The sequence below is a fragment of the Danio aesculapii genome, chromosome 20, assembly GCF_903798145.1.
Source record: "Danio aesculapii chromosome 20, fDanAes4.1, whole genome shotgun sequence".
Classification (NCBI taxonomy): Eukaryota; Metazoa; Chordata; class Actinopteri; order Cypriniformes; family Danionidae; genus Danio; species Danio aesculapii.
Genome location: NC_079454.1, coordinates 43,245,648 through 43,262,672, shown reverse-complemented (window position 1 = coordinate 43,262,672; position 17,025 = coordinate 43,245,648). Strand labels below are relative to the sequence as shown.

Here is a 17,025-nt window from a genome sequence, read left to right as displayed (position 1 = left end):
TTTACCTTAAAGTCCGAATAATTTCCCCCGTGCTCCCACCGTGTTGTCCGTATATCGCCCGGCCTCGACACGTGCTGTAAAATGAACGCTGCGCTCTTTGACCAATCCGGAGCCTGCCTTTTTTAACCAATGACATTCAGAGAAGACCGGAGATGCTGTCACTCAGGTAAGATGTCAGTTAATGGCTTGAATCGTATTTTTATAATGTACATGCTTGTTGTAGGTTACATGTTTGTTTTGCATAGTTTTTAACTCTCGTGATGCATTTAGAATCGGTAAACTGTAGAAATTCGATACTTTTAAATTAAATCTAGATTAGGCCTATATTTGATTAGGATCAAGTAAATGAGGGAAAGTTTGGATGTTATTACGTTTTTACCATACCAATCAGACCTCTTTTAATGAATTAAATAATTATAAATAAACCACACACAGATAGACATAAAAATAGATGAAATCTGATAAAATATTAAATCCATTGTGGAATTATTAATTACAATCATAAACCTAGCTGTATTTCTCAAATAGGCCTACTGTCCAAATGTATTTTTCATTTATATATTTGTTTCTGTCTGTCAGTAGGGCTTGTACATCTGAAAACGAAATAGGCCTACATTTAATTTACCCGCTGCATTAAAAAAATAACCTTTTGGTGAAAAAAAGTTGATCAGTGATTCATACTTCATTAAGCAGACATACATTTTCATTCATTCATTTTCTTTTCGGCTTAGCCCCTTTATTCATCAGGGGTCGCCACAGTGGAATGAACCGCCAAATTATCCAGTATGTTTTATACAGCGGGTGCCCTTCCAGCTGTAACCCAGTACTGGGAAACATCCATGCACTCTCATTTACACACACACAGACACACACACACACACACACACACACACACACACACACACTGGGAGAACATGCAAACTCCACACAGAAATGTGTGAAATGCAAACCAGCGACCTTCTTGCTGTGTGGCAACAGTGCATACTGAGCCACCGTGTCGCCAAACATTAAATTTATTATCAAATAATAACACTTTCACCCTTAATTTTTCAGGTATTTCTGACACCTGAAGATACACTATATACTGGAGTACAGTTATCTATGTTTATATTTTAAAAATGTATATGAGTGTATTCTGATGGTTGCAAAGCCTATGCAGAGAGAGGTACATTGCGTTTTTAGTGCATCTCTCCTGGGTCCATACATTTTAAATTTTAAATTAAAATTTATTTATTTTTTGTTTAATACAACACACTTAAATAAGCTAACTAGAATGATTATATAAATACATTGATAGAAATAAAAAAAAATGAACGAAAGATTATTTAAACTAGCTAAAATTATTTTGCAATTGAAAAATGAGTTGAAACAACACAATTCTTACGGTTTTTTGGGGGACAACTTAATTTTTGACCCCTGATCAATAAAGGGATTAAGCTAAAAATAAAATGAATGTATGTGCATTTTTATTTAAATAATAATACACTTAAATAAGCTAACTAAAATGATTAAAGAAATACACTGATAAAAATAAAAAACAGAAAAATTATTTTTACTAGCTAAAAGTATTTTGCAATAGAAAAACTCAAATTTTTCTAAATATTAAAAACAACAATGGAAGAACTATAAAGCTTAAATGAATGCTATTTTCTATATTTTATGTAGTTTCATAAGATCTTTTTCATTAATTTGATCACTTCTGCTGCTTGTTTAAACTACTTATTTAAAATGACAATTATTTTATATATATTTCAAAAATATTTAAAACTCATTTCTTAGGGGTTTTCTTGGGGGGAGGGGTAACTTAATTGTTTTATGTTCAATCCATTTAAATTTGTAAATAACTTTTAAGTTTTGAACGTGCAGTGCATAAATAACGTGCATTGCGCTGGACTTTAGACCTGCTTTTACTTGGTCATTGTTACAGTCTACTTCAGTTTCTCAGAATAGCAACGCACCAACAATGCACCTTAACAAATCTCCTTTATAGACCGGCACACCCATGAGTCCACAAAGTAGCGCAAATGGATTTGCTATTTAAACAACGTGTGGCAAAACGTGAAAATTAGGGTTGCGCTGGTCTGAAAATAGCAAGAAATCGCGCCAAACACATCTTGCGCCTTATTGCGCCGAGTGTATGATAGGGCCCATACTGTTTACTCAAAGGTTGCAATAATGGGAACATCATCACAAATGATCAACATGTACACAGTAAAACCTTTAGATTAACAAAAGTCAGTATTACCTTAATAATGTCGAGCTTAGTGTAATTTGACAACTGTCATCTTAAATTATGTACTTTTTAAAAGCACTGCCATATAGTGAGATTTATAGTGGTCATAATAGACCATCATCTCAGTATCTTCTCTTCACCATTCATCACCAAAAATGATTTGCTGCTTGTTTACTTACCTAAAATGAGCTGAATCAACACAATTCCTGGGTTTTTTTGTGACAACTGTTTTATGTTCAATCAACTTAAAATATTCAATTCACCTTTATTTGTATAGCGCTTTTACAATGTAGACTGTGTCAAAGCAGCTTTACAAGCAGTGTTTAAAATAGTAAAAACCATTAAGTTAACTCAATCGATTTGCATTGGAAGGACATGAAGGGATTGTGTGGAGCCCAGCATTTATTACAGTGTTGTAGACAAAGCCAAAAAATCCAAATATAGTGTTTTAAAGGAAATAAATAAAAGACAAAAACATCACAGAGGAGGCCGGTCTATAACCGAGCTTTCCAGATTTGAAGGAGATGATGATATCCTTCTTGGTTAATCATTAAATCCCAGAATCCATTGCCAGTCTTCTGTAAATAAGATAAATGGCCTTAAGGCACTCACCTCAGTGACGCACCATTTCAGAGAAAGCAGAGCTTTAATTAAGACCGGAAGGTGTTATCTTTACCCATTCTCGGATTAATGAACTTTTTACAGGATTAATCTTGTGTTTTTTTTCTTTAAAGAGTTCCTGTCATGCTCCGGGTTAATTGTTATAGTTAGGAAAACGAGGATTAGCAAAACACACATAGTTGATACATTGTTTAGATGTTTTTTAGCCTTTTTTTAAAGATGCGTATCATTTCAGGAATGGGCATCACATTGCCAAACCTTAAAATGGGCCGTGTTGATTTTGGAATGTTTTAACAAATTTTTTAGCACTTTTTTATTGTTGTTATTGTTGTCCTCTTGGTGGTTTTAATTTAGCATTCCAGATTTTTTATTTATTTTTTTAATTTCTCCTTGAACATGCCACTGAAAAGAAACATAGGGAGTCCACTGAAGAATGATGCTTTTTATCAGGCGTCGCAGACAAAGAGAGCTTGCAAAAACGCAGATGACCTCCACGCGACAATTCTTGTTAACCAAGACAACATGTTTTTCAAAGCCAGGCTTGACGAGGAGGAGGATTCTGGCATTAAATCAGGTAGAGAAAGTCATCTTTTGTTGTTTGTAGCTTTGCTTTAATCAAAACTACTGCATTGCTTTCTTTCAAAAAGTGCTGTTACAAATTCTCGTTCTGCTGCCGGTGGGTTATGAATAGTTTTAACACACGTCACGCAATTGGAAAGCTATGTATGTTATTCGTTTGGCAGAAGCGGATGAAAGCAATGCAAGCATCTCCTCTGAAGAAGACCTGGGCCATCTGGATTATTCCAAGTCTTTTGCTGCGAAACAAACGCTGCCAAAGAAAAGCATCAGTCAGATCATCAAGGACAAGAAGAAGCAGACTCAACTTACTTTACAATGGTACTCTCTCTGTGTACTTTTTTAAAACTAAGCAATGCTATTACTGTATGCTTGGGTTTCAATTGTTTTGTTCCATTAGGCTTGAGGACAATTACATAGTTTGTGAAGGTGTTTGTCTGCCACGGTGCATCCTCTACGCTCATTATTTAGACTTTTGTCGGAAGGAGAAATTAGATCCTGCTTGTGCTGCCACTTTCGGGAAGGTAAGAGTCGTTTTTTATTTTTATTTTATATATCTCTTGAATTACGCTCACTGTGAAAAATCATATGATCGTTTAGTCATGACAGCATATGTTTGTAGTTAATTGTAACTTATTGAACTAAGTTAATCACATACTAACTTAATCCTATAAGTTATTCAAGCTGTTTTAAGTCAGTTTAATGTGATGTTCAAATGACTCATAAGGTTAATTTAATTCAGCTTAAAAGTTTAAGGCAACCAGTATTTTTACAGTGCTCTTTCGGTCACCAAAGCTGCATTAATTTGATCAGAAATAGTATTTAAAAATTGTGAAATATTTACTTTTAGAATATATGTTTGTTATGTGAATATATTGTAAAATGTAATTTATTTTTGAGATTCGTAGCTGAATTTTAAGCTTTCACTAAGCTACTTTTAAGCTATTACTCCTGTCTTCAGTGTCACATGATCCTTCAGTAATAATTTGATGCTCAAGAAGTATGTCCAATTAGAAATTAATTTAGAAAATAGTTGTGCTGCTTTTTGTTTTCACAAAACTTATAGAAATATGATACAATATAAGAATATGCAAATGACATACACTGTAAAAGAAATCCGTAATTTTAAGTTTTTTTACGGCAGCTGGGGTGCCAGAAAAAACATAAAATAATGTCTGCTAAATTACAGAAATTTACAGTAAAATAACAGATGTTAAATTACGAAAATTTACCAGAAATTTACATTTAAGGAAATTTCTGTAATTTAACATCCGTTATTTTACAGTAAACTTCTGTAATTTAACAGCTGTTAAAGTTAAACATTTAAGTTCTTATTTGAATTTTTGCAACATTCTCTATATTTCAAAATATTGGAAAAATATACATATACATTTACATAAACAGTTGAAGTCAGAAGTATTAGCCCACCTGAATTATTAGCCCCTCTGTTTATTTTTTCCTCAATTTCAGTTTAACGGAGGGATTTTTTTCAACACATTTCTAAACATAATAGTTTTAAAAACTCATTTCTAATAACTGATTTATTTTATCTTTGCCATGACAGTAAATAATATTTGACTAGATATTTTTCAAGACACTTCTATACAGCTTAAAGTGACATTTAAAGGCTTAACTAGGTTAATTAGGTAACTAGGCAGGTTAGGGTAATTAGGCAAGTTATTGTATAACGATTGTTTGCTCTGTAGACTATCGAAAAAATATATAGCTTAAAGGGGCTGATAATATTGACCTTAATATATAAAAAAACTGAAAACTGCTTTTATTCTAGCTGAAATAAAACAATTAAGACTTTCTCCAAAAGAAAAAATATTATCAGACATACTGTGAAAATGTCCTTGCTCTGTTAAACATCATTACTTAAATATTTAAATACTTAAAAGAAGAAAAAAAAATTTCAAAGGGGCTAATATAATCCTGACTTAACTCTATATTAGTCATGTGGCCATAAATGAACACGCATATAAAAATTTACAGCATAGTTGAACATATATGTACATATTTGTAATTCAAATGGTTGAAACAAAAAACATAAAAGCAGACATTTTGCAATATTTAAAAATTTTTGTTGCATATATGACATATGTTATATATGTGAAATCTAAATTGGACTTGTCATATACACAAAAAAATGCAACACAAATTTATTAAGTTTACTTAATAAATTTAAGTGGATTGAACATAAAAAGATTAAGTTGCCCAAAAAAAAAATCAAGAATTGTGTTGTTTCCGCTCATTTTAAATAAGTTTGAACAAGCAGCAAAAATAATTTTTTGAGTGTATCAGCTTTCTGTACGGGAATGGAGATGTATCTGTATGTTTAAATATATTTTATTCATTGAAGACTATGGGTGTGACAAGATCTCGTATGAGATCTCATGAAATTAAATCACGACGAGGTGAAAAGTTGTCTCTCGTGAGTTATGATGTTATGATGGAGCGAATGGATAAAATTTGCATTGAAGACTGGAGACAGGATTGCAATTGAACATTTGAACCGCAAATCAAGTGCTTCGCACAAACCTGGCAACCCAGGGTGGCCTTGGAGTTGCATGTTGGGCGGGCAGGTGTGACGTAACCACTTTTTTCAGGTACTGTTGCGTCTAACAGAGGCTACAACTGCAGCCACACACATTAACCATGGTTCATAACCATGCAATGGAATAGCACTTTAGATATTCTGAAAGTCATAATCGTCATAACCACAAATCGAATTAATACAAATAAAATGACCTTCATAACAATGTTTTAAAACACCTTAATTGTTTTGCATTTTGTGATTTTTTTTTCAGTTGATAAAAATTAATTTTCCATTCATATATCAGCAAATATTTAGCTACTATTTAAAATTTTATACAGTTGAAGTAAGTTTTATTAGCCCCCCATTGATTTTTTTTTCATTTTTAAATATTTCCCAAATTATGTTTAACAGAGCAAGAAAATTTTCACAGTATGTCTGATAATATTTTTTCTTCTGGAGAAAGTCTTATTTGCTTTATTATGGCTAGAATAAAAGCAGTTATTAATTTTTTAAACCCAAATTTTAAGGACAAAATTAGTAGCCCCTTTAAGCTATATATTTTTTCAACAGTCTACAGAACAAACTATCGTAATACAATAACTTTTCTAATTGCACTAACCTGCCTAGTTAACCTAATTAACCTAATTAAGCCTTTAAATGTCACTTTAAGCTGTATAGAAGTGTCTTGAAAAATATCTAGTCAAATATTATTTGTCATCATGGCAAAGATAAAATAAATCAGTTATTAGAAATGAGTTATTAAAACTATTATGTTTAGAAATGTGTTGAAAAAACCTGCTCTCTGTTCAACAGAAATTGGGGAAAAAAATAAACAGGGGGGCTAATAATTCAGAGGGGCTAATAATTCTGACTTCAACTGTGTATATACAAATATATACAAATATTTAGCAGTGTTTGCATGTCCTTTACTGCATAGAATCTATTTTTAAAAATAGAAGTAAAATGACATTTATTCCAAGTTGATTTAAAAAAGCACTTAAATAGTTTTGCAATTTGTGATTTTTTTTCTTCAGTTAAATAAAAGACAAATTTCCATTCATATATTTCATCATTTAAGATTACTTAAAAATAGTGTAAAAATCTTGTGTTTTGTCTCATCTCATGGAGTAAGTGTCTCGTCACACCCTTATTAAAGACACATTAAATTGATCAAAAGTAGCAGCAAAGGTATTTTGTTTTAAATAAATGCTGCTATCCTGAACATTGTATTCATCAAAGAATCTTGAATTGTATCAGTTTCCATAATAATATGAAGGAGAAGGAGTTTTCAGTGTTGATAATAATGAGAATCGTTATTTTTATTTAGCACCCACATTATGATAGCTTCATGTGACACTAAAGACTGAAGTAATAATGCTGAAAAAACTGCTTTGAATCAGAGGAATAAATAAAATTAAATAACATAAATAATATTAACAATATTCCTGCTTTTGTATTTTTAATCTTAGAAATGCATCATTAATGTGGATAAGAGACTTGTTTCAAAAACATTAAAAGTCACAGGAAGGGCTTTGAAATGTGCATTTATTCAGTGTTTAACATAATTTCAAGAAAAGAATCTTCAAGGGGGCGGGGCGTGTCAAATACAAGAGAGCACTTGATTGGTCAAGATTTTATGTGAAACTGAATGAGATGTAACTGATCACTGTATGAGATGACATGAAAAAAATACAAGCTTTTGATGTTCATGTCTTCTAAATGCTAATTTTGTCACTGTTTTGTATCACACTAGTTTATAGATATATAATGTAATATGTACATTAGCAGAAACAAATTGCCATTGACTTTGCATTTGCGGTGCACGGCAATTGATTGTACAACATGTTAGAGCTTTATTCCTGTCTTTTTAGACCATACGGCAGAAATTTCCTCTTCTTACAACACGAAGGCTTGGAACCAGAGGCCATTCAAAGTAAGATAGGCCTGGTTTCTCACTCAAAAACATCATTTAGTGCTTTTTTTTAACTCGACTATCTAAATGCCTGCATCTAAAGCCCAGTGTTTGACATCTGAATGTCTTTCAGGTATCATTATTATGGTATTGGAATCAAGGAGAGCAGTGCATATTATCACTCTGTTTACTCCGGGAAAGGTTTGACACGGTTAGTCTTTCTTCCCTTCAATTCAGAGCCCAATCGCAAGTCCTTGAATTTTTTTTAAATATGTTTGTGAATTGGAAAGGATTTTTTTTCAAGACCTCTTGAAACTAATATTCATATTTCATATTTGGTTTGAAATGTTTTATCATATCTATAAAGTCTCTTATGTGTTCTGCACAGATTCTCTGGAAGCAAGCTGAAAAATGAGGTTGGTACTTAATTTAGTGAATAAAGTTGGAGTGCTACACTTCATACACTTAATATTACAATTGTCACAGGAAACTGCAGTATGCTGAATATACTGTATATATACAGTAGAAGTCAGAATTATTAGCCTATTAGTATATTTTCCCCCAATATGTGTTTAATGGAAAGAAGATTTTTCCAAGACATTTCTTTACATAATAGTTGTAATAACTAATTTGATATCTGATTTATTTGATCTTTGCCATGATGACAGTACATAATATTTCACTAGATATCTTTAAATATACTAGTATTCAACTTAAAGTGTAATATAACGGCTTAACTAAGTTAATTAGGTTAATTAGGCAAATCACTGTAAATCGATGGTTTGTTCTGTAGACAATCGAAAAAAAATTTGTTTAAAGGGCACCTATTTTACCCCTTCAAGATTTAAGAATGTGTCTCCAGAACGTGTCTGTAAAGTTTCAGCTCAAAATACCCATCAGATTATTTATACTTTTTAAATCTGGGAAATTTGAGCTGTTAAGACTTTGAAGCTGGTTTTGTTGCTTGTGCCTTTAATGCAACTGAGCTAGTTCTCCCCGCCCACCATTCCCATGTGCGTGTTAGAGCCGTAGCCTTTATGTAGATAAGCAGCACAATGACAGACAAGAATGAAGCAGATCTCCCTTACTACAGTAAGAACTTTCCCAACTGTTATTTGCTTTATTTGTTGTGGAGTTAATTCAAGCTTTTCTGCAACAATAAGTTACACACTATGACGTTATAAAGATTGCGCACGCACACACACATTTAGCTTTGCACTGTTTTTGCATGGTAAATGTGACAGGATACACGTTAATATCCACTGCTGAATGGACATCTGATATGCTAATGTACAAAATAAACCTAAATTAAGTCCACGAATCAGGATTGAAGCGTCTTCTTTTATAACTGTACTGACACTATGCGGCTGTGGTATTGAATTACGAAGCGATTTTCTGTATTTATCACAAACATGCACTGATTTAAAAAGGTTTTAAACTTGTAAAACTCATTTTTGATCACATTTGATGATAACTGATGATCACATTTTAATGGCAGGAAATAAAAAAAGAGGCTTATTGTCTTTATATCACTCCAATATGACTGTGGACACATTATACCTACACACAGTTCTGTCCAAACAGCTAACAGCTAGGTGCCCTTTAAGGAGGCTAATAATTTTGACTTTAAAATAAAACAAATAAAAACTGCTTTTATTCTAGCCGAAATAAAACAAATAAGACTTTCTCCTGAAGAAAGAATATTATCAGACATACTGTGAAAAATACCTTGCGCTGTTAAATATCATATGGGAAATATTTGAAAAGGGGAAGAAAAAAAAATCTAATAATTCATATTATTATTATTATTCATATTAAATATTCATTTATTCAGGGAGACTATTCAAATTTTTTTCAAGTTACCTTTATTTGTATAGCGCTTTTACAATGTAGATTGTGTCAAAGCAGCTTCACATAGAAGATCATAGTAAATTGGAACAGTGTAGTTCAGTTTTCAGTGTTTAAGATAAATTCAGTTTAGCTCAGTTCAGTGTGGTTTAATAATCAATAATGAGTCCAAACACTGAAGAGCAACGATGCGCAGCTCTACAGATCCTGAATCATGCAAGCTAGTGGCCACAGAGGCGAGGAAAAAACTTCACCAATTGGCAAAAGTGAATAATTAAAAAAACCTTAAGAGAAACCAGACTAAGTTGGGCACGACCATTTCTCCTCTGGCCAAACGTCTTGTGCAGAGCTGCAGTCTAGGCGCCGGAGACTGAAAGCTGGACCTCAGCAAAGACTCATACGTCCCTGAAGCGTCACAGGAATCAGTCTCATGCTCTCCACTCCTCCATGACCACCACAGCAGCTGCTCAGGATACGGCCTGGTCCAGGATATGGAAACCTTGGAATCATCTCGTCGCTGGTCTTGGATCGAATCAGTGGCGCTGCATAGTCTGAGGGTCTCGGGATGAGTATCCCCAGGTGGAAATAGAGAATAAAGAGAATAATTAGCGTAGCTGCTGTTCATAGTGTATATAAACGACATACAAAAATCTGCGTGGAGCACATTTATGTATCATGCCGCTAAGTGATGCACTGAGTGTATGCTTTACTAAACAGATAGGTCTTTAATCTAGTTTTGAATTGGGAGAGTGTGTCTGAGCCTCAGACGTCATCAGGAAGGCTATTCCAGAGAAAAGGAGCCAAAAATGAGAAGGCTCAACCTCCTTTACTCGACTTTGCTATTCTAGGTGCTACCAGAAGCCCTGAGTTTTGAGATCTTAGAGCGAGTTGGATTGTAGCGAGACAGAAGGTTGGTTAGATAAACAGGAGCTAAATTATTTAAAGCTTTATAGGTAAGAAGCAATATTTTAAATTCAAAACTAAACAGGCAGCCAGTGTAAGAAGGATAATATTGGGCTGATATGATCATATTTTCTAGACCTGAACTCTGGCAACTGCATTTTGTATGTATAATTTCATCTCTCTCTCTGTCTCGCTTTCTCTCTCTCTCTCTCTCTCTATATATATATATATACACATACACACACAAACACACATTTTTTTCGACTAAAATCAGTAAAACAGTAATAAAATACAACATAAAATAACTTTTCAATTTTATAATATTATAATTTTATAATATATAAAATGACATTATTTATTGCATTCTTGCTGAAAAGACTATTCTATATACTGTATACTAATAAGTACAGACTGGAATAAGCATGTTGTTTAAATCTTACATTATTTTATCCAAAGTTGAATATTTTAATTCAATTAAAGAAAATTTGAATTGATATTTTACTTGCTTGATATTTACTTGATATTTTAATGTTTTCTATGTATAAACTCCCTTTTAAAAATGTATATGCACACATATATTTATAAAATATTGTAATGTTTTGCTATTAACATCATTACACTGTAGAAATATTACTGATATAAAGGTTTTTATTTTTCACAGGGAGGATTCACCAGGAAATACTCGCTTAGTTCAAAGACAGGAACACTTTTACCTGAATTCCCAAGTGCACAACACTTAGTGCTTCAGGAGTCTGTGTCAAAAGAAAAGGTCTGTTTATTTCCATTACAAAACACTGTATACATACATAAAGTGCATTGACTTGATTTACTTACCTCAGATTCTGCTCCTCTTCTCTTCTGTCAGGTTGACACGTTGATTATGATGTACAAAACTCACTGTCAGTGCATTCTGGATAACGCCATTAACGTCAACTTCGAGGAGGTGCTATTTTAAGCTCTTGAAGAATCTGTAACGGCATGTAGATAGCATGTAGGAAAAGTACACTAATCATGGGATTTTCTTCCAGATTCAGAACTTTCTGCTTCACTTCTGGCAGGGCATGCCTGAACATCTCCTTCCACTGCTGGAGAATCTGGTTATTGTGGACATTTTCTGTGTGTGTGACTCCATACTCTACAAAGTGAGTGCTTGGGTGTTTCTTCAATTATGTTACATTTACATGAATCAACCCAAAGTTAGAAATCATATACAGTATTTGAAACAAAAATCTTTTGTGTATTAAAGGCAGGGTTCATACACATTTTTACTACTAAAATTCCATGACTTTTCCAAGACTTTTCCAGAACTTTCAAGTACATTTTCATGACCTAATGTTCCATCTAATGTCTACATACACATGGTAAATAATAAGAAAAACAATGACGTTCATATTTCATAGAACACGCAACAATCTATTTAGTTTAAATTTGTTTTTATGTCTATGTAAAATTGATTTCGATAATGCTTACACAGCACTAACAATGTGAGAGCAAGTTTTTGGCCAAGGACAGAAAAGAAGTAGACAACTAACCTATATTGAAGTTAGGGCTGAACAAAATCATTTCAGCATCGATATCGCAATGTGTGCATCCGCAATAGTCACATCGCAGGATATGCAATGTTGGGATTGTAGTTTAATATAGAGTTTAATCATAATGGAGTAAAAGTTTATAACCTGCATGCAATTTTAAAGAGAAAAATTACTTACCATTTTCATTACACTCTTCACTTGTTTCAAACATTAATGAGTTTTCTTTTTTAAATAAACACAAAAAGAATATAATCTAATTGTGAGTAAATAGAGAGTACATTTTAATCTTTGAGTAAACTGTCCCTTTAAGGACTGTGACTGTGTGAATATTTCAATATTTCAAATTTTAAAACATCCGGCTTCAAGAAATTAAGAAAACTATAATTCACTTTTATCTTTACTATATTTTATTTATTTATGCTTGTAATGTATTTAATAATATTGGGGGTGATTGGGGGTAATATCCCCCAATCAGTCTAAATAAACCTTAAATCATTTGGTGAAATTGTATTGACATCGCAATATACTATATATCACATAAAAACAAAATATCGTAATGTCAGAGTTTGCCAATATCGCGCAGCCCTAACTCAAGTATACAGATATTTGTTAAACTAATTTCCATGACTTTGCCAAAACTTTGTGTTTTTTTTCTGTTTTTCTAAAACTTTTCCAGGCCTGGAAAATGCCAAGTCAAAATTCCATGACTTTTCCAGGTTTTCCATGACCATATGAACCCTGTAAAGCAGGGGTCACCAATCACGGTCCTGGAGGGCCGGTGTCCCTGCAGGGTTTAGCTCCAACTTGCCTCAACACACCTGCTTGATTGTTTCAAGAATACCTGGTAAGACCTTGATTAGCTTGTTCAGGTGTGTTTGATTAGAGTTGGAGCTAAAATCTGCAGGACACCGGCCCTCCAGGAACAAGTTTGGTGACCCCTGCTGTAAAGGTCTTTATTTTCACTAGCTGGGTATCTATCAGCCTGTTTGAATGCACATTTTGAAATATTTCATGAGAAACCAGCAATGCAAATGCCAGATTTTTAATAAAAATCCCTTAATTTATTCTCACTTGAGGTGATTTTGGTGGAAAAGGGTTAGTGTCAAATGACGAATGGAAAACAATATGTGAAAAAACTCAGCCTTTTTCGATCAATAGCCATCATAAACTCATCCAATTTAATGCGATATAAAGTGTTTACTATACTTAGTTAGATTGCACTCTTTTAAAAGCTCCTACCCAGAGCTTTGTCCTAGATGTAAAGCAGATAGAAGGACTCTCCTAAATATACTGTGGTCTTGCCCCGACTTAAAAGAATATTGGAAAGAGGTCTTAGAGGTTATTGCCAAAGTTGTAGGTACTAATGCGCCTACGATGTGAGAGCCTAGACTTACCCTCTTAGATACTACACTACTTGATCAACAAAGAATTCATCTGAGACTTGACTAGCCCTATAGCAGCCATAAAATGTATAACTTTGAGATCGAAGGGTTCTAAATCACCTTCTACTTCCATGTGGATTAAAGAAGTGTCATCTTATATGCCTTTGGAGAAAAATAATTTTCGTTTGAAAAGGAGGCAAGATTTGTTTGTAAAATACTGGGGCAGCTTCATTTCTTACTTGGGTATAACAGGACAGAATGCTTAGATAGAACCTGACTTTATGTTTTCTTGTTTAATTTTATTCATGGTTATTGTGGCACTATGCGTTGGAGGTTTCGGGGCATGTATCGGGCAGTATGTGTGGGGATAAATTATTATTATTTATGTTATTCTGTACTTTGTGTTTAACTTGTCTTTAACTAAAAACCCAATAAACATAATATTCAAAAAAGAAAAGGGTTAATATGAATAATTTGCATTTACATTTGCAGACTAAACTCTGACCTAGCAAATGTTATGCCCATATGGCCAATCAGCTGTCTCCATTATGCGTGCTTTGTTTACCGTTGGTTACTAGGTTACCAATACTGGTAATATACAGCTAGTGCTGAACTTCATTTTCCATCGGCTTAGTCCCTAATTTATCAGGGGTTACCACAGCGGAATGAATCGCTAACTACTCCAGCATATGTTTTTACGTAGCGGATGCCCTTCCAGCTGCAACCCAGCACTGGGAAACACACATACACTCTCATATTCACACACACTCATACATTACCAATTTTGTACAACCAATTAATCTATAGCACATGTCTTTGTACTGTGGGGGAAACCGGAGAACCCGGAGGAAACCCACAACAACATGGGGAAAACATGCAAACTCCACACAGAAATGCCTCCTGGCTCAGCCTGGACTCGAACTAGCGACCTTCTTGCTGTGAGGCGAAAGTGCTAACTGCTGAAAGATTTACATAAGATTTAAATGAGTGAATTAGAGCTTATAAGCACCAGTGGCCTTGTAAATGTTTTGCAAAAGATCTACAGACAATGCAAAATAAAAAAATAAAAACTAATGACTTTCATAATGTCTAACACAGTACATAAATTCTAATGAACTATGAACAACACAGGAGCAAAATGTGCTAATGCTGGGTTCACAGTAATGCGAATGTAAGTATCTGCGCTAGTATGTTACAAAGAAAGTCAATGCAAATGCACAAATTGAGGCACATTTTTATGAATAATGGTGTCATGAATAATGCGGAATCAGTGATGAGTTTGCAATCAACTTGAACGAAAAACTCACAAGAGACGAAAAACATCCCGTGAGTGATCGAGAGAGAGTGACACAATGCTTCATGTTTGATGTGAACCCACAATGTAAAAAGTCTTTGCTTCCTAAATTATTTTTGTTGTTGAATCAAAGAAACATTCATAGTCAACTCAACTTACATCAGTCAAACGGACTAAAAAAATTAAGGTAAACTTTGTTTAACTTTAGATGAAACCCGATTGATTGATTAATAGTTAAATTATCTTAAAAACATTTTTTTGGGTGTTAAATAATGACAATACTGACAACCTTATAGTAAACTGCAGTTAATGATTATTTTAAATACTCTACTTCCATAAATTTTGTATCTGAAATGAAAACTCATACAAATGCATGCATAACAGCATATACGCCCTAATGTTTTTCCTTTTGGACTGGTGCAAGCTGTTAAAAAATCTGCTATTTCCATCAGAACCAATCATTGTTTTCATTATGGATCCTAATCACAATTCACTTATCGAATTGTATCTGTATTGTTTTTCACAGGTTCTGACGGATGTTCTCATTCCCGCTACTATGCAGGACATGCCGGAGAGGTTTGTCTAATAAACCGCTGCATTATTTAGCATTTGGTTTTTATGCAGGTGTTGAATTTGATATCGTTAAACATTTTTGAGTGAGTTTAGGAAAATATCTCCAGTCTTTTGGCAGATATTCGAAATTTTGCCAAGCACTGGGAACACTGGATGGTGTCTTCTTTGGAGAATCTCCCAGAAATCCTCTCAGAGAAGAAAGTGCCGATAGCAAGACGATTTGTGTCGTCTTTAAAGAGACAGACCTCGTTTTTACATCTCGCACAGGTACGCACACTCTATAATTCTTGGTTTGGTTAAATAATTAATAATTATTTATATTATACTTATGCAATTTTATTTTATCATACAATAAAATGTTCAATGTTGTTGTTTTTTCTGAGAAAAAAATAAATATAATTTTTTAAAACTATAATAAAAATTCTGCAAATCTGTTTATGTAATGGAGGCCAGCTAGCGAAGTGCTATGCAGGTAAACCTTACTCCTCTGACCTCTAAAAGGGTTCAAGCGACAAACGCTAGAGGCCATGGTCTTTAGCCTCCTTGTTAGAGCAACCGACTCCCATACAAAGAATCGCCGGTTCTATCCCAGCTCAGAACGGGATGGGTGCAGTCGGACCAGTGGATTTACATATATATTTTCATTAACTAACATTATCAAAGATGAATAAATACTGTAATAAATGTTCATTGTTTGTTCATATTAGTAAACACATTTACTAACATTAACTAATGGAACCTTATTGCAAACTCTTTCATGTCTCTAAATACTAATTATTTGTCGTTTTACATTTTTATATTTTGTTGCTATTCTTCAATCCACTAGGTTTTACCCCTTTTAAAATTAATAAATAAATGAATAAATAAACTAATTTAAAGGTATTTTGAAGTATAACAACTTTTAGCAAGACTTTTTAACATTTATATACTACTTTGGGTTTAAGTTGAGATATGTCTCATTTTTTTACATAAATTTGTTGCATTAATTAGAGATAATTAGATTTTTACAAAACTTTTTCAATCTGAGACTAAGCCAAATAAAAATGAATAATTAATTTTTGAATCTTTAAAGTAGAAGCGCGATTTTAATATGCTTTATGTACAGTTGAAGTCAGAATGATTAGCCCCCCCTGAATTATTAGCCCCCTGTATATTTTTTCCCCCAATTTCTTCTTAACGGAGAGCAGATTTTGTTTAACACATTTCTAAATATAATAGTTTTAATAACTCATCTCTAATAACTGATTTATTTTATCTTTGCCATGATGACAGTATATAATAACTGACTAGATATTTTTCAAGATACTTCTATACAGCTTAAAGTGACGTTTAAAGGCTTAACTAGGTTAGTTAGGTTAACTAGGCAGGTTAGGGTAATTTATTGAAAAAAGTTATTGTATAATGATGGTTTTTTTCTGTAGGGGGCTAATCATTTTGACCTTAAAATGTTTTAAAAAATAAAATAAAAACTGCTTTCATTTTAGCCGAAATAAAACAAATAAGACTTTATACAGACGAAAAAAAATATTATAGGAAATACTGTGAAAAATTCCTGAATCTGTTAAACATCATTTAGGTAACATTTAATAAGAAACAAAAATTCCAAGGGGGG

General features: G+C 33.1%; 1 protein-coding gene across 1 annotated transcript in view; it reads left to right on the top strand.

Moving 5' to 3' along the window:
- Positions 1-3,187: 3,187 nt before the first annotated feature.
- The window catches only part of rfx6 (regulatory factor X, 6), a 30,941-nt gene continuing 17,103 nt past the window's right edge, over positions 3,188-17,025 (top strand). Inside the window, exons 1-11 of the mRNA XM_056481667.1 lie at positions 3,188-3,428; positions 3,598-3,751; positions 3,831-3,954; positions 7,841-7,902; positions 8,015-8,092; positions 8,270-8,297; positions 11,294-11,401; positions 11,498-11,575; positions 11,661-11,774; positions 15,367-15,416; positions 15,521-15,680. Of these exons, the coding sequence (XP_056337642.1) occupies positions 3,251-3,428; positions 3,598-3,751; positions 3,831-3,954; positions 7,841-7,902; positions 8,015-8,092; positions 8,270-8,297; positions 11,294-11,401; positions 11,498-11,575; positions 11,661-11,774; positions 15,367-15,416; positions 15,521-15,680 (1,134 nt within the window). The 5' untranslated portion in view covers positions 3,188-3,250. The remainder of the gene's footprint in view (positions 3,429-3,597; positions 3,752-3,830; positions 3,955-7,840; positions 7,903-8,014; positions 8,093-8,269; positions 8,298-11,293; positions 11,402-11,497; positions 11,576-11,660; positions 11,775-15,366; positions 15,417-15,520; positions 15,681-17,025) is intronic.